Source organism: Schistocerca piceifrons, chromosome 10 (assembly GCF_021461385.2).
Source record: "Schistocerca piceifrons isolate TAMUIC-IGC-003096 chromosome 10, iqSchPice1.1, whole genome shotgun sequence".
Taxonomy (NCBI): Eukaryota; Metazoa; Arthropoda; class Insecta; order Orthoptera; family Acrididae; genus Schistocerca; species Schistocerca piceifrons.
In genome coordinates, this window is record NC_060147.1 from 109,637,955 (window position 1) to 109,661,798 (window position 23,844).

The window sequence follows — 23,844 nt, forward strand, 5'->3', positions numbered from 1 at the left end:
ATTTGTGGGCTGGCGCGGCACACGTGGCTTAGCGCGCGGTGGCAGCTGTGCGGCCGTGCGCGAGGCCCGGTTACCGGGCCGCGCAGCGCGTCCAGCGGGCCGGTTAATGTTACACACGGCTGGCGAAGTTTCAAAAGATTCCTGAGCACAGTCAAGTGTGTCCTGTCTATCCAATATGTCTATCACTTGTTGAAGGGAGGGATTAACTAGTTTCAAAATTTGCTCCCGTATGCGAACATCAGAAACGTTCTGTGCAATTGCATCACGCACCATTGTATCTGAATAAGAAAGACCACAGTCACATTCAAAGGCACAGTCCCTAGTAAGTCCTTGCAATGTTGCTACCCACTCCCTATTAGTTTGACCGGCCGTACGTTTTGTACGAAAGAACGTATACCGTTTTGCAACCACATTAACTGTTTCTTTGAAATAGGCATCTAATGCAGACAAAATTTCCTCGTAGGACAGAGTTGCTACGTCGCGTCGGGGAAACAATTTCACTATCACACGGTATGTGGACACACCGACACAAGAAAGCAAAAACGGCTGCCGCTCATTACCTTGAATTCTGTAGGCTGCTAGATGAAAGTTGAACTGGCAAGACCACTCATGCCAGGTCTCATCGGCTGCCACGTATGGTCGAAAGGGAGGTGCAACAGCGTTTAGTGGCAGCGGTAGCGAAGAAGCGGCGGCGGCCGCATCGGTTTGAATGGTACATTGACCCTGGACGAGCTGTCCAAGGGCATCCAGTAACGCCTGCGTCTGCTGATTCTGCAAGCGATAAAATTCGGACAGTACATCTGGAGAATGTGGCGAAGCCATGACACAATTAAATGTAAGCAATCAGAAAGAATACTTTAAATCGTCGCCAATGTTGTGTCGGTATCTGGGCCGACACCGTGAAGTTGAGATGGCTGAAAATGCACGCTAGACTAACGCAGACGGGCGTGATGTACTGGAACAGGATACGTAATTAATGTTAGGAAGAAAAGTACGGAGCAGGATTAATACTTATCTTTAATATCATTGTGGTACATCGATCTTGACGATACACAGGAGACTTTAAGTTCAATCACTGTATGGCTAATGGCGCCTTGCTAGTTCGTAGCCATTAACTTAGCTGATGGCTATTCTGTCTCTCGGCTAATGAGAGAGAAAGGCTTCGTACATCTGGTCGGTAGCTAGGTTCTCGTACAACTGGGCGGTAGCTAGGTTCTCGTACAACTGGGCGGTAGCTAGGTTCTCGTACAACTGGGGCGAGTGCTCTCTCGTATCACGAGACCTGCCTTGGTGGTGGCGCTAGGTCTGCGATTACACAGTGGCGACACGCGGGTCCGACATGTACTAAATGGACCGCGGCCGATTTAAGCTACCACCTAGCAAGTGTGGTGTCTGGCGGTGACACCACAGTAACATAAAAAAATTTGAATTAAGATAGTCAAGAACTTTTCGAGTTAGTTGGTAGCAATTCTGAACATCATCTTGGCTTTGTATAGTAGCGCGCACGCGCGCACACACACACACACACACACACACACACATACACACACAATCCATAAATTTACTGCAAATTTTTGCATGCTACTCTAACAACTTTCAGATGGACATAGGCTACATATTTCTTTAATATTCTTGAGACTTTTGCTAACAATGTTATAGGTATATACCTGTGTCCATCCCAATGTTTATTAGAATATTGGGTAAAAATTTGAAGTAAATCAGTCAACAAATTTTTGAGACTTTTGGTACTGATGTTAAACAATGACTTCTCTCTATACAGTAAGTACAGATAGATGTACCTATTTATATGTTTTATATATATTTAAAAATATATATACCTATGCCTGTCCAAATGTTTATTAGGGCATTGTGTGAAAATATGAAGTAAATTGGCCAAGAATATTTTTGGTAGCAACATTAAACAATGACTTGTCTTTATATCGTAGTATAGATATCCCTTCTGTGCGTTTTCATAATGGTTGGGATACTGTATAACCAATATTCTTACTAATTATCCCAACATACTGCAATGGTGGAAGGAATCTTTTGAGTGAATTTATATGAAAATGTGCATAGTTTCATTTTCATGATGATTGCCATGTAGTGTCACAGAAGTAGCCAAATTGCTAAAATAATGAGATACTAAATGAAGAAATGAAAAGATGAAAAAAGTTATCATTATGGTCACGTGCTATGAATTAAACATGTCTTTTGATTCAGAAGTGACTGAAACTAAAATTTGGACCATTTTTGTGGAAGAAATGTGTCCAAATACAAGCAAACACTATTGTCATAAAAGAAACAATGGAAAAAACTTCTATGATGCTTTTAGGTATTACAGCAATACTTCTAATATATGGATTTCTTTTAGTAAAATGCATTCTATTATCCAACTGTGTGTAAAAATGTTACTATAAGGAACTTCTGTTCCTTAGGAGTTGTGCTTTTCTGTTCCTTGGGAGTTGTGCTTGTGACATGAAATTCTCATCAGAAGGCACTAGAATTCTGTTCAGCTTACATTCTGTCAATTTCAGAAATATTTGTATTGGTAATGCTGAATGATACAGTGTTGAGTGGTGCAATGCAGAGTTTCTTTGTTGTTTCCTTCACCTTCTTCTTTTCATTTAACATGTGCTTGTTACATTGCAATTGTTTTACTTCAGATTGTTAGGAGATCTCTTCCTCTGTTGACAGGTACAGTACAGAGTTGTTAGATGGAGGAATACAGAGTACCAAGTAGGAACCATTGTGTACCTTCAACCAGGGTCCTTCAAATTAAGAAATCTGTGCGCTACCTTCTATGATAAACCAGACAAGAGGAAGGTATGTTAACACACTTTATTACAGATTGTTACTAAAGGTTTGGAGTTCATTTGTCATTTTATAGTGTTATGTACTAAGAACTCTGTGTGACAAAACTAGTTCATCAATAATGACAGTCATAAACCTTGATTATCTACATTCATCAGTGTGTTACAATATAATTTTCTAAAAATTTTGCACAGACTGTAAAAGGATGTTTTCTTGAACAGTTTTTATTGACACTAGTCATGTTGCACAGAATAAGCATGCAAATGATAAGACAGAGTTCAAACAAGGTTATCTTAATGCTACTACAATACTGTTGGCCAAAATAAGGTCTTGGTGAGTCCAGGTAAACAGCCAATAATTGATGCCACAGAATGAGCCAGTGTATCTGTCATATCAGACACTTGAAGCAGTTACAAGCTTGAGATAGCAGGTTTGGGTTACTCTTTTTAAACCCTCTTGACATGATGTCAATCCAGGGAGTGTGTCAATAAGTCATGGTGTTGCCCATGGTATACGACATAACTGATGACCAATATCTTTAGAGAGCTGTTAAAGTTTGTGTTATGCATTTCTTTCAGAGGAAGAGATGGTTATAGAGTAGACCAAAACTGTTTTCAGGAAATAAAAAACAGTTAAAAGAATAATGAAATTTGTCAGCAGTAGGAAAGAAAGTAAACCTTTTTTTAAAGGAAATAAAACGCTTCCATCCCTGCTTTTGTACATTGGAAGCAGTTATGCATGTCAAATAAAGTGTACTGATGAAAGAAAATTTATTTATCCAAAATGAAAGTCTTCATGATTATAATACCAGATCAGAGACATCTATTACTTATTGAGACACAACCTTGTGCAGAAAAGGTGTACATCTTGCAGGAAAAAGGTGTACAAGATATTACCCAGACACACAAAATCTGATTCTGAATGAAATGTCCTTTTTCTTCTACTATTATTTTATTTGTTTAAAACTATCTGTGGTCCTTATTTTGTTCAGTAGAGCTTCTACTCAGTAATCTAACAGAACTTACTGCATGAAAATATGTAACTCATCCATTTGTAATTCTACAAATAAGAAGTAAGTCTACAGTATATGTAAACAAAACCATTGCTCTATTGATTCATTACATGACATCCAATTTATTATGAAAAATGTAATGAAATTAATTTGTAAGTTGTAAAACCAATATGTATGAAGATCTTCTACCCAGATTCTGTGTGCAGTGCACTTAGTGGAAAAACAAATTAAAGTGGACGGATTAAATAAATAACTATATGTCACTTTGTTTCTCTTCTACACAGTAAACGATTATTTTTTCAACATAACAAATGAAAAATTGATATCACCATCTTCATATAATACTGGTAGCTGTAGCATTAGGGAATGAAGATGATTGATTGATTGATTTTTATTGTTGTAGAGACCTCAGAGATCATCTGAGGCATTACAAAAGTCAATATTACATAGTATAAATGTTACACAAATAATTACAAAGACAAGAAAAATATTACACAATATAAATATTACATAAATAATTGTGGTACCTCCACAGAAAAACAAAGCAGAGAAACTTCTGGTACAAATTGATATTGCATAGTAAATTTAGCCAATTACAGACTTACTCATATATAGAAGCATATAAAAACTGATCACAAAGTGTAGTCATACCATATTCTTTGCCTCCCTTAAAAATTCATCAGTTTCATAAATGCTGAGCTCAAGAAGAAATTCTTTTACTTTTTTTTTTGAACTGTTGAATTGGAAGATCCCTGATATGTTGGGATATGGCATTAAAAAATTTTATGGACTTGTATAAGAAGCACTTTTATGTTTTTTTATAGTTACATCGGAAAGTAACTAGGTCCTGCTTGTTTCTTGTGTTATAATTATGTCACATGTCATACTGTTGATAACTCGGATAGTTTTCCTTAATATGCATTACACACTGTAGTATAAATATTGACGGCAGGGTCATAATCTGTAATTTTTTAAAGCTTGGCCTACAGTGAGCTCTGGGTGCCAAGCTACATATCAGTCTTATTGCCTTCTTTTGTAGTTTGAAGACATTAGCTGCCTTACTTTGATGTCCCCACAGTATTGTACCATAGGAAATGTGACTGTGTATTAAAGCAAAATAAACCACTATAAGTACTGGGCTGTTTAGACAAAGACGCAGCTTCCTTAGAGCAAATATTCCTTTGCTATAGTTCAATTCTTTTATCTTGGCGACTCGCGCATGCCCGCCCAGACGCTGGAGATTGCTGCGTTGCCAGTTGCACACGACGCACACGCCAATAGAAGCAGCGCCATAGTATAGCATAGTTTGCAAGCTTACGTGTAGGGGGGAGCGCGCAGTTCATGAAGTAAAGCCACCACAGCCGCATTAACCCTTTCGCTGCTACAAAGACGTGCTCCCTGCATTCCGCGCTGTGGGCGATTTTGTCACTGCACTGCTCGCCTGTGCAGACACATTGTGTTCCGACTGCTTTGACACTCTTTATCATTCGATTCCACAAAAACTATTTGGCTCAAAAATTAGATTTTTACCTATCTTCTTGACTGATACCTTCCCCCCCGTAAATGACTTAATTTTGTTTCGATGTTCAACGCAGTTATTATGCAGCATTAAATATAGTAAACCTTTGCACGAAATTTTGAAGAGTTTGCAGAGGTAAAAGTCCATAGAGTATACTTCCGTATGGTCGATTTTAGTTGCCACAATGTTGAGAATGAAATGTGGACAAGATACCTATATATTTCATTTAATTTAAGTACCACATAAGTGTCGTATGTAATATTGAGAAATATTCCACCTTTCGCGACTGTAACAAAAGTTTTACTTACATTGGGCACGTTTGGCTTTATTTTAAAGCACTTCAATCAATCAAAAGGAAGTAGACAAAATACATTAAACAAAACTGTGGACTTACAAAAACATTAGGACTTGAATATACCGTCTGTCAGTGAAGTGCTCTGAGCTATGTCAAATATAATTTTGTGTGTGGCACACACAAACAGCATTTATTTGCTAAAACACGGATGAGCCAACACAAACGTTGAATATTGTGCTACCGCAGCACAAAACTACGAAAGGTGACTTGGCAATGGAGGACACAAAATACAGTCCTCTTATGATGCTTCAAAAGAGAGAAACGCGTCTGGTCTAAATAAGTCGCTTATTACAGTTGCAGAAGAGGGATATATTTCAATACCATTGGTAAAACTGCGACTGTGGAACAAAAACAAGAAATAGAAGATGAATACCATTGTGTATGTGCCATACCTTTCACTTATGGAAGTGCTTTAAAGTAAAGCCAAACACGCCGTGTGTATATAAAACTTTTATTACAGTCGCGAAAGACGGAATATTTCTCAATATTACATACGACACCTATGTGGTACTTAAATTAAATGAGATATTGTTATACAGTAAATATTATATGAAATTTAGGTATCTTGTCCACATTTCATTCTCAACATTGTGGCAACTAAAATCGACCATACGGAAAGTATACGCTATGGACTTTTACCTCTGCAAACTCTTCAAAATTTCGTGCAATGGTTTACTACATTTAATGCTGCACATCAAAACAAAATTAAGTCATTTATGGGGGGAAGGTATCAGGCAAGAAGACGTGTAAAAATCAAATTTTTTGGCCAAATAGTTTTTGTGAAATCGAATGATAAGTGTGTCAAAGCAGTGGGAACACCATGTGTCTGCACAGGCGAGAAGTGCAGTGATGACAAAATCGCGCACAGCGCGGAATGCGGGGAGCACGTGTCTGCAGCAGCGAAAACGTTAATGAAGAGGCAAAGCACTAGAAATTTCATTCAAACGAATAAAATTCGTGAAGTAAGACACTCCAATATTGTTTTTAAATAAAGAAAAAATTAAGCACCACACAAGGTTTGAACTCATAACCTTTCACTTGGCAACCCAAAACCTTAACCATTCCACTACCTCAGCTCATCAAATAGAGTAACTCCATAACGACTCTAGCACCTCACGCAACTACTTATAAACACTGTTGGTATGACTATGAATTACTCACGCTTCGTCGAAGTACAATAGGAAATAAACAATTACCGCTGTTCTTTATTGCGAAAAAGCAGTTCGTGAGATTGAAACAAACACCTTTCCTTGCTATCGCCTGAATTAGGAGTCTTATTGCTTGTGTGGTTTAATTAATTAATAGAATATGAAGCAATTGGTATAAAGAATGCTTTTTCCAAACTTTCTGTAAAAGAAAGTCTGCTATCAAGACATTGCTTTTGTTCTATTACTTTATTTATGACTGAACGTTTCTAAAACTGAAGACACTCGTTCGTGCTCTGCACTGCTGTTGAGATCTGGCAACGTCGTTCTCTGTTCATTGGCTGACTGTGTTTTGTAACGTCAGATGCGCAGAATGAACCTAAACTCGGCCGCCAAGATATATGACGCGCACTTTAGTGCTGCTTCCCACTTTTTCTATATGGCTACCCCCGGATAATTTTGAATCAATTGAGATTCCAAGAAAATTAACAGCAATTGAGCTCTGCTCAAGTTCAGTGTTATTATTCCACGATACATACAGGTCTTTTATTTTTTTTTCGGTTGACACAAAGGGGATTAACTTTACACATATTTTCAACTTTGACAGTGCACTGGTCTGCTTCATATTTCAACTTCTGTGCTGTTTCTGCAGTTATACAGACTGCAAGATCATCTGCTAATAAGTAAGTCCTAGTTGACGGCCCAACTATGTTACATGGTAAGTCATTTATATAAATAATAAATAGAATTGGGCCAAGTACAGAACCTTGTGGGACACCCATGCCCACAGGTAAGTAATCTGATTCTGCACAATTAAAAACCACCTTCTGCACTCTATTACATAGATAAGATTTTATCAATTCCAGAGGACTTTCTGTAAAGCCATAGAATTGCAGTTTGTTCAATAAGATTTCATGAGACACAAGTGTCGAAAGCTTTTGATAAATCAAAGAGTTTATTCTGAACCACTAGCTTGCTTTCTAGTTGCTTCACACACTGTGTTAAAAGTGATAAGGCAGATTTAACAGTTCCTAAACCTGATCTGAAACCAAATTGACTATCAGTGAAGATTTTGTTTTCTTCAAAGTATTTTACTATTTGATTATTTAATATAGCTTCTATCACTTTAGACAAGATTGGCACAATTGAAACAGGCCTAAAATTATCACAACTTGAGAGGCTGCCTTTTTTGTGTATTGGAGTGACTTTAACAAACTTAAGTGCCTTTGGGAACTGAGCTTCCAAAATACATGTATGTTATAACGTCAAGTTTAACACATATATTTCAGAACGACACAACACATGTAAGTCACAGAGTAAGTTGCCAAGCAAGACATGTGTACACGTTAGCATTCAAATGAGCACTGAGTCCCAGTCTAGCGGCCGCTGCTCGGCTGGCTGCTTAGGTGGCGCAGCTGCTGCATGGCTGGCAGACAGCGCCACACGTAGAGGACGCACGTAATTGCGCGGCGGTGCTTTGAATGATCGGTGAGTCACAACACTTTCCCCCCTTTGAAATTGTTGCACTCGTCTTGATGGAGGTGTCCTGGAGATGGCTAATGTCCATAGGCATTGTTTGACTCGCCGTAAAGTCTCGAGGAGGAGGCTTCCCGTACGGACGGAAGTGTCCCCGATGATAACGGGTAGAGATGACAGGAGACGTAGGGGTCGAATCTGCTGGGGCCCCCTTCACCAATCTGCCCGTTGCGGCAAGTCCAGTTGATATGACAGGAGACATGGGCGATGTGTCGGCGTCCGTTGTAGGAGGGGACGAGTAGTTTTGCTCTGACAGAGGATGGTCACCCGGTTCCTGCATGGGCACGTCTCCTGGTGGCGTCCGTTCTGGTGCTGGCATCGTGATGACGGTGAGAGGGCTGCGTTGTGAGTATTGAGAGATGCCAAGATACCGAGCGTCAGGTAGAGCCGAAGGTGGTGTAGTGGCATTTGGAACAGGCGTTGCTGGCACACGAGGCCGAAGCTGGTCCGGATGACGCACTGCAACACCCGTGTCTATCTGGCTTTCATACAGGCATCTGCCACAGTGTCGTAAGATGCGGCTCGGGCTCCATTTTCGCCGCCTGCCATATCCCTGCACCCAGACGAGGTTGTCGACGGTGAACCGGTCTAGTGAAGGCACCCACAGTCATGAGGTGGAAGGCCGCAGAAGATGAAGTAGCGTGCAGGGCTGTCGGCCATGTAAGAGCTCAGCCGGGCTGTGGTCGCCCATGGGGGTAAAACGGTAAGATGCCAGAAACTGGAGAAGCACATCATCAGCAGCAGAAGAAGTCAGAAGTTTCTGCATCTGAGCCTTAAATGTGCGGACCAGTCGTTCAGCCTCACCGTTGGATTGGGGATGGAACGGCGGGGCCATGACATGCATAATGCCGTGACGAGCACAAAAATCCGCAAATTCGGAAGAGGCAAATTGCGGACCATTATCAGTAACAAGAGTAGAGGGGAGACCTTCCAAAGAAAAAATGCGGGCGAGAGCACTCTGGTGGTTGCCGCGGTGGTAGGCGACGTGCAATGGACAATGAAAGGAAAGTTAGAGTAGGCGTCAATTACGAGGAGCCAATAAGTACCTAAAAAGGGTCCCGCAAAGTCAGCATGAATGCGCTCCCAGGGCTTCTCAGGCGAAGGCCACGGTGACAAAGATGACTTCGGGGCAGTGGCCTGTGACGCACAAGGGCCGCAGGCAGCGACCATGTGTGCTATTTCAGAGTCGATGCCAGGCCAGTACACATGACGGCGCGCCAGAGATTTTGTGCAAGACACACCCCAGTGCCCTTGGTGAAGGAGGCGCAAGACCGAAGCACGCAAAGATGCAGGTACCACAACACGCAGCGAAGCATTGTCAGTGGAAAGGAGGATAACACCATCCCTAGCCGTGAGGCGGTAGCGCAAAGTGTAGTAGTTCTGCAGCGGATCAGAAGTCTTAGCGGATAGGCGATCTGGCCAACCCGTCTGAATACCCGGGAGAGGGTAGGGTCAGAACCTGTAGCAGCTGCCAGCTGTCCCCAGTGATGGGGAACCCGTCCGCAACGCGCTGCTCGGCAACATCCAGGTGGAAACACAAAAGTTCGTCCCTATTGAATGCCTGATCAGGACCCATGGGAAGGCGAGACAGAGCATCAGCATTTGCATGTTGAGCCGTTGGCCGGAAATGAATCTCATAATTGAAACGAGACAAGTAAAGAGCCCAACGCTGGAGGCGGTGTGCAGCTTTGTCGGGAAGTGACGTTAAATGGGTGAAACCAGGAAATAAGTGGTTTGTGATCCGTAATAAGATGAAATTTTGAGCCATAGAGAAAAACACCAAACTTATGAAGACCATAAATAATGGCCAAAGCTTCTTTCTCAATTTGAGAATACTTTTGTTGGGCATCCGTGAGGGTTTTGGAGGCATAAGCAATGGGTTGTTCTGAACCGTCAGAAAAATGGTGCGCAAGGACTGCACGGACCCCGTATTGAGAGGCGTCTGTAGCAAGAACAAGACGTTGGCCAGGTCGATAAGTAGTCAGGCACGGGGCCTGTTTCAGTATAGTCTTCTATTTCTGGAAAGCTGCATCGCATGACGCGGACCAGTGAAAAGGCACGTTTTTATGCAACGGACGATGCAACGGCTGAGCCACCGAAGCCGCAGATGGTAAAAACTTGTGATAGTATGCTATTTTCCCCAAGAAGGCCTGCAGTTCCTTAACAGATGTAGGGCGAGGAAGGGCATCAATCGCAGCGACAGTTTGCTGAATCGGACGAATACCATCCCGAGAGAGTTGAAACCCCAAGTACGTGATAGATGCCTGAAAAAATTTTGATTTCTGAAGATTACACTTAAGACCAGCAGTCTGTAAGACATGAAAAAGTGTGCGGAGATTTTGAAGATGTTCTTCAGTGGTGGAGCCAGTGACAACTATGTCGTCCATGTAATTGATACACCCAGGGACAGGGAGCAATAATTGTTCCAAGAATCACTGAAAAAGAGCAGGGGCGCTAGCAACCCCGAATGGCAAGCGTTGGTATTGATAGAGGCCGAAAGGCGTGTTAAGGACCAGAAACTGCCGGGAAGCAGCGTCGAGAGGAAGTTGATGATAAGCTTCTGACAGGTCAATTTTAGAAAAATACTGGCCTCCAGCAAGTTTAGTGAACAGTTCTTCAGGACGGGGCATAGGGTAAGTGTCGATGAGGCATTGAGCATTTACAGTGGCTTTGAAATCGCCACAGAGACGAATATCACCATTTGGCTTAACAACGACAACAACAGGAGAGGACCACTCACTGGAAGTGACAGGAAGCAAGACCCTGAAGTAGTGAGACAATCCAACTCCCATTTTACCCGATCACGAAGGGCCACAGGAATGGGCCGAGCCCGAAAAAACTTAGGCCGAGCAGTGGGTTTGAGCGTGATATGAGCTTCAAAGTCGTTTGCACGGCCTAACCCAGGAGAAAAAAGGGACGAAAATGTCGTCGACAAGGAATCCAGTTGAGCATAAGGAATAGCATAAGAGACAATATTGACAGAGTCATCTACGGAGAACCCAAAAACGGGGACTTAAACATATTTAGATTATCATAATTGACCACACATACTTTCTTTCCTGCCATGTGCACTGAGTCAGTGTTACAATTTCTTGTTATATCTGTTCTAAGAAGTAGTGGCCAGTGGTCAGATACTCAGTTCTTAATTATCCCTGACTTGAGATGCATTAACTCATTTGATACAAATATATTGCCAATACAGGTACCAGTACCTTTATAATGTGGCCTTGTTATTTCAGTGGTTGTAATATAAAGACCAAAAGAATTTAATAAATTATTTACATATGAGTTATAGATAGTGGACAACTGAAAATTCAAATTGCAATCTCCACAGATTAGTATCCTACACTTATACTTACAGACTGTCTCACATAAAGACACTAACTTGCTAACAAAATCATCTGTTGAATTGCCTCCAGTCTTCTTCTTCTTTTTGTCATCAGTCTACTGACTGGTTTAATGCAGCCCACCACGAATTCCTTTCCTGTGCTAACCTCTTCATCTCAGAGTAGCACTTGCAACCTACGTCCTCAATTATTTGCTTGACGTATTCCAATCTCTGTCTTTCTACAGTTTTTGCCCTCTACAGCTCCCTCTAGTACCATGGAAGTCATTCCCTCATGTCTTAGCAGATGTTCTATCATCCTGTCCCTTCTCCTTATCAGTGTTTTCCACATATTCCTTTCCTCTCCGATTCTGCGTAGAACCTCCTCATTCCTTACCTTATCAGTCCACCTAATTTTCAACATTCGTCTATTGCACCACATCTCAAATGCTTTGATTCTCTTCTGTTCCGGTTTTCCCACAGTTCATGTTTCACTACCATACAATGCTGTACCCCAGACGTACATCCTCAGAAATTTCTTCCTCAAATTAAGACCGGTATTTGATATTAGTAGACTTCTCTTGGCCAGAAATGCCTTTTTTGCCATAGCGAGTCTGCTTTTGATGTCCTCCTTGCTCCGTCCGTCATTGGTTATTTTACTGCCTAGGTAGCAGAATTCCTTAACTTCATTGACTTCGTGACCATCAATCCTGATGTTAAGTTTCTCACTGTTCTCATTTCTACTACTTCTCATTACCTTCGTCTTTCTCCGATTTACTCTCAAACCATACTGTGTACTCATTAGACTGTTTATTCCGTTCAGCAGATCATTTAATTCTTCTTCACATTCACTCAGGATAGAAATGTCATCAGTGAATCGTATCATTGATATCCTTTCACCTTGTATTTTAATTCCACTCCTGAACCTTTCTTTTATTTCCATCATTGCTTCCTCAGTGTACAGATTGAAGAGTAGGGGTGAAAGGCTACAGCCTTGTCTTACACCCTTCTTAATACGAGCACTTCGTTCTTGATCGTCCACTCTTATTATTCCCTCTTGGTTGTTGTACATATTGTATATGACCCGTCTCTCCCTATAGCTTACCCCTACTTTTTTCAGAATCTCGAACAGCTTGCACCATTTTATAGTGTCGAACGCTTTTTACAGGTCGACAAATCCTATGAAAGTGTCTTGATTTTTCTTTAGCCTTGCTTCCATTATTAGCTGTAACGTCAGAATGGCCTCTCTCATCCCTTTACTTTTCCTAAAGCCAAGCTGATCATCACCTAGCGCATTCTCAATTTTCTTTTCCATTCTTCTGTATATTATTCTTGTAAGCAGCTTCGATGCATGAGCTGTTAAGCTGATTGTGCGGTAATTCTCGCACTTGTCAGCTCTTGCCGTCTTCGGAATTGTGTGGATGATGCTTTTCCGAAAGTCAGATGGTATATCGCCAGACTCATATATTCTACATACCAACGTGAATAGTCGTTTTGTTGCCACTTCCCCCAATGATTTTAGAAATTCTGATGGAATGTTATCTATCCCTTCTGCCTTATTTGACCATAAGTCCTCCAAAGCTCTTTTAAATTCCAATTCTATTACTGGATCGCCTATCTCTTCTAAATCGACTCCTGTTTCTTCTTCTATCACATCAGACAAATCTTCACCCTCATAGAGGCTTTCAATGTATTCTTCCACCTATCTGCTCTCTCCTCTGCATTTAACAGTGGAATTCCCGTTGCACTCTTAATGTTACCACCGTTGCTTTTAATGTCACCATAGGTTGTTTTGACTTTCCTGTATGCTGAGTCTGTCCTTCCGACAATCATATCTTTTTCGATGTCTTCACATTTTTCCTGCAGCCATTTCATCTTAGCTTCCCTGCACTTCCTATTTATTTCATTCCTCAGCAACTTGTATTTCTGTATTCCTGATTTTCCCGGAACATGTTTGTACTTCCTCCTTTTATCAATCAACTGAAATATTTCTTCTGTTACCCATGGTTTCTTCGCAGCTACCTTCTTTGTGCCTATGTTTTCCTTCTCAACTTCTGTGATGGCCCTTTTTAGAGATGTCCATTCCTCTTGAACTGTACTGCCTACTGCGCTATTCCTTATTGATGTGTCTATAGCGTTAGAGAACTTCAAACGTATCTCGTCATTCCTTAGTACTTCCGTATCCCACTTCTTGGCATATTGATTCTTCCTGACTAATGTCTTGAACTTCAGCCTACTCTTCATCACTACTATATTGTGATCTGAGTCTATATCTGCTCCTGGGTATGCCTTACAATCCAGTATCTGATTTCGGAATCTCTGTCTGACCATGATGTAATCTAATTGAAATCTTCCCGTACCTTCTGGCCTTTTCCAAGTATACCTCCTCCTCTTGTGATTCTTGAACAGGGTATTCGCTATTACTAGCTGAAACTTGTTACAGAACTCAATTAGTCTTTCTCCTCTTTCATTCCTTGTCCCAAGCCCATGTTCTCCTGTAACCTTTTCTTCTACTCCTTCCCCTCTACTGCATTCCAGTCGCCCATGACTATTAGATTTTCATCCCCCTTTACATACTGCATTACCATTTCAATATCCTCATACACTTCCTCTATCTGTTCATCTTCAGCTTGCGACGTCGGCATGTATACCTGAACTATCGTTGTCGGTGTTGGTCTGCTGTCGATTCTGATTAGAACAACCCGGTCACTGATCTGTTCACAGTAACACACCCTCTGCCCTACCTTCCTATTCATAACGAATCCTACACCTGTTATACCATTTTCTGCTGCTGTTGATATTACCCGATACTCATCTGACCAGAAATCCTTGTCTTCCTTCGACTTCACTTCACTGACCCCTACTATATCTAGATTGAGCCTTTGCATTTCCCTTTTCAGATTTTCTAGTTTCCCTACCACGTTCAAGCTTCTGACATTCCACGCCCTGACTCGTAGAATGATATCCTTTCGTAGATTATTCAATCTTTTTCTCATGGTAACCTCCCCCTTGGCAGTCCCCTCCCAGAGATCCGAATGGGGGACTATTCTGGAATCTTTTGCCAATGGAGAGATCATCATGACACTTCTTCAATTACAGGCCACATGTCCTGTGGATACACATTACGTGTCTTTAATGCAGTGGTTCCCATTGCCTTCTGCATCCTCATGTCATTGATCATTGCTGATTCTTCCGCCTTTAGGGGCAATGTCCCACCCCTAGGACAAGAGAGTGCCCTGAACCTCTATCCGCTCCTCCGCCCTCTATGACAAGGCCGTTGGCAGAATTAGGCTGACTTCTTATGCCGGAAGCCTTCGGCTGCCAATGCTGATTATTCATCAAAATTTAGGCAGTGACGGGGATCGAACCCGGGACCGAAGATGTTTTGATTATGAATCAAAGACGCTACCCCTAGACCACGGGTACTCCTTTTTTTTTTTTTTTTTTTTTTTTAGTACAAAGCTACAACTATTAAATTTAAATCTGTTAACCTAACAGCTGCAATTTCACATAACATTTCTAGAGATAATGCTTTAACTTTTGCTATTGGTTCATATTTAATCCCTTTTTTTAGAAATATAACACACCCACCATGATTTTTATTAGTTCTACAATATTTGTCAGCTAGGGTGTAGCCCTCAGGGCAGTATAGATCTATTTCATCATGCTTTAACCAGTGTTCTACAAGACAGACTACATCTAAGTGATAAGTCTCTATGACATCTTCCACTACTTCAAACTTATTAGATAAACACTGTACATTCCAGTGAAGGACATTAAAATTGTCTGATCTGTGCCTGAGTCTGTTTACCTTGAGATCTTCCTCCCCCTTCGGCCTACCACTAAAAAATCCCTAAGATATGTTATGCTTCAAGAGATGTAAACAGAATAGGAAATGGCTGATCACAGAAAATTTTATTTTAATAACAGCCATCTGAGATTTGGTGTTATACTTAAGTGTGCTTGTTGATATTTCTGTCTTTTTATTATAATATTATTATTATTTTGAAGTTTCTTCTGACATTCTTATTTATTTCATGTTTAGCACTATACACACTCATGTAAAATACTGTGGAACTGCCTTTTCTTCATCTTACCCTTGGTATTCTGTTCCTATCCAGTGCACAGCCTATAAAAATGTGTGTTCCTCTTTTCCTCTTCAGCTTATATCATTTTGTTCTTATAGCCAATGAAAGAACACAAATGCAAGAAGTTGGATTTATGATCCACAGACCATGAGAATACCAAACTAACATCTCATATTCTCTTGATCTAGCTGTTTGTTGCTATCTGTTCCATTAAATTTGGTAATTTTAGTCTTGTGTACAAATTATTGTACAAAGGATTGTAATTTTTATGTGAAGAAATTAACATGTCTGCAATACGTGCAGCTGTTACACATATTTGTGCCAGATATCCATGTTATTGCAGATAAGAGGTAATTTGTATAATTTTACTAGCACTTGACCAGTAATTGCAAAGACAGTGTGTCACTGTAAGTTATTAATATTTTCTGCACAACATTTTTCAAATCTTTTACTAGCAATTTATCTGTGGATTACCCTTGTATTTTAAAAATTATGATAAATGTTTCGAAAATAAGAACATCTGTGTTGATGTATTTTCATAATAATCCAATAACTGTAAAATATCTGTAAGGATTTTCCTCTTCTACATAGTGATCTGTTCATTGGCAGTACTTCCTTTTGCATATTGAGTTACTGCCATTGTGCATCAAAGGCCACATTTATACAAACACAGTGGCAAATTGTAAATTATTATAGAAGCCAGAATGATAAATAAGAAGTAGGATGCCACATCATATACCCTATTCAGTGTAATGTCAAGTAGAGACATATAATGAATCATACACATTAGCGTAAGTGCCCCTGAAGAACTAGTTTCATAAAGCCACCATGTTTCATCATACCTGAGTACTTTTTGATAATCCTAGTTTTTGTGAGGTCTCTGCTCTCAGCTTAATTTGAACATTAAAATTTTTCTGAACCAGGTTTCATACCCAGAGACCTGCCTTTTACTGCCATTGCTCTTGTTAGAAAGCAATGCAGAAATTTCTTATTGATGGACCAACAACCACTTTCTCAATGTCTGTCCAGTATAAAGTTGTCATGAATGTTCAAGACAATTAGTACTCCCTGTGTGTATATGATTATAATACAGGTTGTGGCATTGATATAAACATCGACCTGCAAATGAGGACTCACTCTGCTCGTGAGTTCTTTGGACAAAAAGTTTGAGATGATTCAGTCTGTTTATGTGACTTGTTGTACATACATATGTAGGTGCTTATACTTAAATATACATCTGTATCGAAATATAAAGTGGAAGTCTTTGATTTTGGGATAGGGTCATTCCATATCAAATCACCCAATAAAAAATAAAGTTTACACCCACCTTCTTAGATTTTCATGAAATTTGGCTCAAATGGTTCTAATATCATCCTGACAACACCTGCAAATTTTTTTTGCTGTATCTCTTATAGTTTTTTTTTTATAAATTTTAAAAGTTTTTGTGTTTTGCATTTTCCGAACCTTCGGAAATGGTAAATTTAATTTGTATTCAAAACTTTAAAATTGCTTATCTTAAAAACTCTTTTAGATAACATCATGAATTTTTGCAGCAAGTTTATTTATTATACATATTTGAAGATAAAAATGATACTATTAAAATATATTAATATTTTCTATGGAAAAAAATTGTATATGTATTTTTTTTCTTTTTTTTTAACGGACGTTTTATTTTATAAGAATTGCAATATCTAGAGTCTCAGACCTGATAGAATGCTCAAATTTGTTTTAATTTACTCTTAAACATATAGGCTACTTGATAAAACAAAAATAATGATGGCTTTTTAACATGTTTATTAATTATAGTAGATTACATTAGAATTATGTACAAAGATAGTGTTCTTACAACACTTATGTATAACCCAACTGATTGCTTGAAACATTGAATTTTTAGAGTAATTTTGTCTTTTTAATAAACATTAATGCTGATTCAAACTGTTTTTCCACTTCATCCAAGAGCTTTCAGTTCTTTTGATACAGTCTCTTTTGAAGTAATACATTCTTCCAGTGCCGCTTGATTGAGGTGTGTCTACTACACAGACTATGTGCTCCAAAGGCACTATGCAAGAATCTTCTCTTTCAGACCAATAAAATGATGCAGCTGGTCCTGAAGGATGTAGAAATAGAATTTCTGCATCTTCTTCATCATTGAATATTGTTTTTACTTGTCCAAAGTACCAGTTACCATCATGATTTGCATGGTTCAACACGAACCCAATCAGAAGAAGAATGGAAAGAAAAGACTAAGGAGGGTTTTACACTATCTGTAATCCTTCTAATTTCATGGTTGTTTGTTGGAAGTGGTTTGAAGTTATGAAAACTTCTTGTTCCAGGAATGGTTCGGGTTGCTGAAAAAACGTTTTTCTAGTTTTAACCGTAGCAAATCAGCTTCTTTTTTGTCAATAAAGTGAAAATGAATGTTTTCAATATTTTTTTCACAAAACTTGTACACATTGATTGCTGTCATTCTTTGTTCTTCATCTGAAAGCTGTAGACTGGCTTTCCTTAAAATTCTTTTAATAGTTCCTCCTAGGCCATCACAAATTGACTTCCCATGACTTGTTGCAAAAAAAGAGTGTTGGGCCTTCAAATTAAAGTCTCTCAAGTGTTCAGTCAAATTTTTAAAACTGTTTCTATTTTTGTACTGCCCAGCACAACCATCTGTAAAGTAGTGAACTGAGTCAATGTCAGTATGATGTAATGACAGCCACTTTGTAATTTCTTTTTGTACAAAGTTGGAAACAAAAACATTGTTTTCCTCATTTCCTAGGAAAACTCCAACTGGGTGTAGAGTACAACCACCTCTATTCCAGTGGTAACTTTGGATCTCATTTTGTATAACAAAGGAATAATTTTCACTGAAATCCATCACAATAATTGCTGTTTTGGGTGGTGGGTCTTCTTTCAATCTTTTAAAGGCTGCTGATTGGGATTTTGCCATAAACGAGTGCGGGGTGACCTTTTCCATTGACCTAACCAATAAAGAAATGTAGTCTTCAACACTGATAGACTGTTTGATCATTTATGCCCTGTCTGTGTTAACCCACTGACTGATTACAATTTCTTCTTCTAAATCATAATCTTCACTTAGTTTTTCAGTTAAGTACTCAGTTAGTGCAGCATTTTCAGGACAGCTGTTGCAATGATGTAGCATGCAGTTTTGGTTTTCCGTGTTGCACACAAGCATCTTAATTAGGTCTTTATAAGATTCTTCAATTTTCACAGCATCCAATAATAGTTTAACATTCTGGTGGATACTGCATACACATACAGTGTGTGTGCCTGCAGCACCAGCACGGATACACCATTTAGGTCTCAAGAAACAAAATTTTGAAAATCCTACTTCTACCTCAGGATTATCCCATTTGAAAGAATAATAGAGTTCTCTCAAGTTACACAAAATGAGTCTTTTCTGCATGTACACATTTTTTTGAACACTTACTTTGTCTTTTGTTCCAGGTAGCACTCTGGAACTTTAATCCTTTTCATAAAAATCTGTTACAAGTCTTATTGTATTTTCAGAAAGAGTTTTACCTTTTTTTGGACCAGGAGTTTCCAAAATATCCTTCCCAGATTTTAGCTTTCTAGCTTGTCGCACCATGTACTCACTTACATTAAATTCTTTCATCACTTTATTTCGACTCCAAGAATCTGGAGCCAAGGTCAGAATGTGGATTTTTCTAGACCTCCAACAGATGACATCTTCTCTTTCATAAGAGAAATCATTACATCAAAATCCTTTGCTTTCTCAACCACACTTGTATCTTCTTCGTCATCATCAGAACTTGGTGCATCATATTTTAATGCTTTTGAAACCACCTTTTTTGCAGTCTTTTCAATACTACTAACCTTCCTTTTAAAATAAGACCCTTTACTTTGTTCTGACAAGTCATGAAGCTTTATTGGTGTTAAACCTAAATTATCAAGAGCAATGTTTGTTTGTACGAGGGATTCATTTCTGGATTCCAATGATTCTAATTCAACCATGACTTCATCATCTGTTTCACTTTCATTGACTTCAACTCTTAATTTTTCCTCACAAAAGTTACGGCATGTTGAGCAAAGCTTTTGTCCAGGTTTTATGCTACTATTTTTTGTCAGTAATTGTTTAGAAAGATCCAAGCCTACACTTCTCAACGACTTTTGATGGGCTTTTTGTGTTTATTTTTAGTGGGTCTACACATGTTGTTTGATACTTTTCAAAAACATTTAAAAAGTAGTAGCTGTGGTGTGAACATATATTCTTAAATTCACACAGATTAATTCCAGATCGTAAGTGGATCAAATTTTTTTCTTCCTCACTCAATTCAGGTACCGGTTGTAACTTTTTTGAAGGTGTGTAGGTTGTTTGGAAACAGTCAGATTTTTTAAATAACCCTACGCTACAGGTTTGAATATCTGACATACTGATTTCACTTTTGGTCTGATTACTGTTATGGTTACTTTTATAGGATATTGGTAAAGAATCTCTGTAAACTAAGTAACAGTACTTACTGAAAGTTTGAATAAACTTAATAAAATACTATCCAAGCACTATTTAACACTGTAATAATTTTTTACTTCAAAACACAGGAATAACAAAACAAAATCCAAGCATACATTGTTACTCCAAGAAGACAAAAACTTATTTTTGGTGCCTAAGTCACTTGATACTTTTTATTTTTAAAATATAATTAATATTATTTAAAAAATTAGATAACTATTGAACAGGTTAAAAAGCCAACATAATTTTTCTTTTATCTAATAGCCTATACAATTAAGAGTATTTTAAAACAAATTTGAGCTTTCTATCAGGTCTGAGACTCTAGATATTGCAGTTTTTGTAAAACTAAAAACAACAACTACTTGTAATTTTTTTCATTTGGAAGATTTTAATATATCTTTATGGTAATTTTTTTAACATTTAGATATAATACACAAACTTATTCCGAAATTTCATACTGATATCTTGAGTATTCTTTAACATACACATTTTTTTAGTTGTGAGGACACATTTAAGTTACGATTTCCGACTGCCGAAACAATGCCAAATCTAAAAACTTTAAAAATTTATAGAAAAAACTATAAGAGATAGAGCAAAAAAATTTTACAAGTGCTTTCAGGATGATAAAAGAAGTAATTGTACCAAGTTTCATCAAAATCTGACATGGTTGGTGTCAAGGCCTGGGTGACTTGACATGGAATGACCCGATAGTAACCCATCACATTCCCACAGTGGTGACCCAGCATGGACTCCGATTCTCTGGTATCAGGGTCTCCCAACATGGATGATGACCTAGGCCCCCAACATGTTTCAGACTCCTTGAATGATACGGCACAAGTCACAGACTCATGGTCCCTCACCGGTGTCCAGCCCTAGCGACTCTTCTTTTACTGGTTTCCCAGACAGTTCAAGTGACCCTCCGTACGCAGGTTTTCCAACCCACACCACCCACACTGAGTCGACCCTCCTACTATCACGTTTCATGCCTCAGTTCTTCCACAGCACGTGGAAGACATCTCCTTGGTAGTAGATAACTGCCACGTCCTCATCCACCTGATGGATCCAAACCCATTGTCATCAGATGAGCACTTGGAAGTCAAGGTACTACAGTGGTTCGTCCTCCCTCAACACTGTGACCCTGCCCTTCCACATGCCTTCATCTCTCCACTTGGCGAGATTCGAATCATCTCTCTGCACTTTCGTTGTTCTCCACACCTCAGACCAATGGCTTTCTCTCGAGCCAGCTGTCACCTCACCCAGCCGTGCCGTATGCAGAACTTTGTGATGAACCTACTACTTCATGTGCCACCACTGACTTCATTGCTGCACAATGTGGAGGTACCAATGGTCTAGCTCCCAGACACCAGGGCATCCTCGAATATGGCGCAGATGCTACTCCCCAGGACTAATCACAAGTACACCGTACTGCAGGGGTTGGAGGGCTGTGTGGCGTCGATATAAACATTGACCTGCAATGTGGACTCTCTCTCCTCCTCGGAAGTTCTTTGGACAAAAAGTTTGAGACCATTCAGTCTGCTTATGCGACATGTTGTATATACACATGTAGATGCCTGTGCTGAAATATACATCTGTATCGAAATATAAAATGAAGTGTTTGATTTCATGATAGTAACCCATCATATTACCAAAAGGTCATGATATATCAGCTCTATTTAGTCAAGTATCTGACTTTAGAAAGCGCATAGCATTCACTTAGCCTTTAGCCTACTAAAAGTTAAAGTGTGCAGTGAAATTTGTAGTCAGAAGTTAAACTATCATCCTGACTCAGAGAAAGGGCATTGCACAGACACTCGAGGCTAGTAGGTGCCATATTTGACTTTGTATTTCCATATTTGACTCTTTTGTGAAACTGACTTGTATTGCAGCCTGCAATCAAAACATCAGGATGTTCTGTATACAATAAAGGGTTTACTTTTTTATGCACTTAAAGGCAACTTCTTTTGATTACCTGCAGACTGGTCTGTGATAGAAGTAGTGTTTGCAGAGTTAAAGGATATATTGAAGCTATTCAAAGCCCATAACAATGTGGCTGAGTAACACTATATCAAATAACAGCTAAACTTTGCTGTGCCTTTACACAGGATGGCCAGAAACAGTCTAAAAACCTAGTAAGTGTGTTGCACGGTAGAATGTCCCGAGCATTGAAGTTAGCCAACCAGGCCATTTTGTGCACAAATTCAAGTGGCCCACCAAATTAAATTAATGTGGGTTGTTTTCATAGTGTAGATTATGGCACATGAGACAGCTCTGCCTTTGGCTCGGGTTCAGTCCTTAATGCTGTCCCACGTCCAGTTTTTGTATCGCTCTCTACTGTGGTTTTAGGAAACCAATTGGAGAACACATTTCATGACACCATCTCTGGTGGGCAGCTCAAATTTGCATGCACAATGACCTAATTAACTAATATCAATGTTAATTAACTTAGAAACAGTGCAAGATATCAATTTTTTCCTTGACAATTATTTCTCAGCACAACCTACCCTGCAACACTCTTACAAGCTTTTCAGACTGTTTCTGACAAGCCTGTATGTTTGTAAAGAATTTACAAAAGAACTACTGCCACTTGCTCTGATATCCTGAAAGTGAATTATGTTTTCATTGGGATTCATTTCATACTGTTGTAAACTACTTTAAATCCATGTTTTTCACTATTAGTGAGAAAGTGAATCATTTTAAATGTATTTTACAATATCCATTTCTATTTGTTGAAGGTAAATGAAGATATTTACACAGAGTTTTATCGAAAGATGGAAGATGGCATTAAGGGTTCCAATGAAGACACACCTGAGCCATTCTGTATTGGCCTTATTACATGCATATTTGTAGAAAATAGTGAGAACTGTGCAAAGGATATTAAATTAAGAGTAAAAATGTTTTACAGGCCAGAAAATGTAATGAATGAAATAGAAGATGTCTTAAAAGCAGATCTTAACAAGTTGTATTGGAGTGACGATGGTTAGTAATTCATATTTTTGTTAGAGTTTCACATTGTATTGTGATAACAAACAACATAGAAAAAGAATTCAGTGTTGCATGTAAGCTCCTCCCTCCGTTTATCTGAGAATCCTCCAATATCTGTTGTTTATAACAATTATGTCTTTTTTACTTTGCTCTGTTACTTTGTTTTAAGACATAGACCCTGACTGTAATAAGGACTCCTCATGCTTTGGCCTTACTGCTGATAACTGTACTAGATCACATTTGGTATTCCAAATATACTTATGTATCTTTGATTCCTGAAGTTCTGCAGTTTGCTGGCTATAAATAGAGGTAGTAACAGAAGGAATCTAACCTGATGCTGCCTGTCTTAGAGGCCCCTAAGTAGTGCTCTTCACTTCACTGATGAAACAAAGCTGTAAAAGTCTTTGTGGCTATTAGATTGTTTCTACTCAATAATACACAGAACTCATCAATTTTAGTTTCACTGATTAACGATTTTATCCATCTTTAGCATACTTCATTAAGGTGATGATCAGTTAATGAGATATACACTGATGGACCAAACCATTATTGATTGACGACCCCATGGAATGCTGTGTGCACAACCAC

At 39.1% G+C, this 23,844-nt stretch overlaps 1 protein-coding gene across 1 annotated transcript in view; it reads left to right on the plus strand.

Annotated features, from left to right (window-relative positions):
- The first annotated feature begins 22,933 nt into the window (after positions 1-22,933).
- The window catches only part of LOC124718729 (DNA (cytosine-5)-methyltransferase 1-like), a 78,878-nt gene continuing 77,967 nt past the window's right edge, over positions 22,934-23,844 (plus strand). The window contains exons 1-2 of the mRNA XM_047244346.1: positions 22,934-22,957; positions 23,007-23,250. Coding sequence (XP_047100302.1) covers positions 22,934-22,957; positions 23,007-23,250 — 268 coding nt within the window. The remainder of the gene's footprint in view (positions 22,958-23,006; positions 23,251-23,844) is intronic.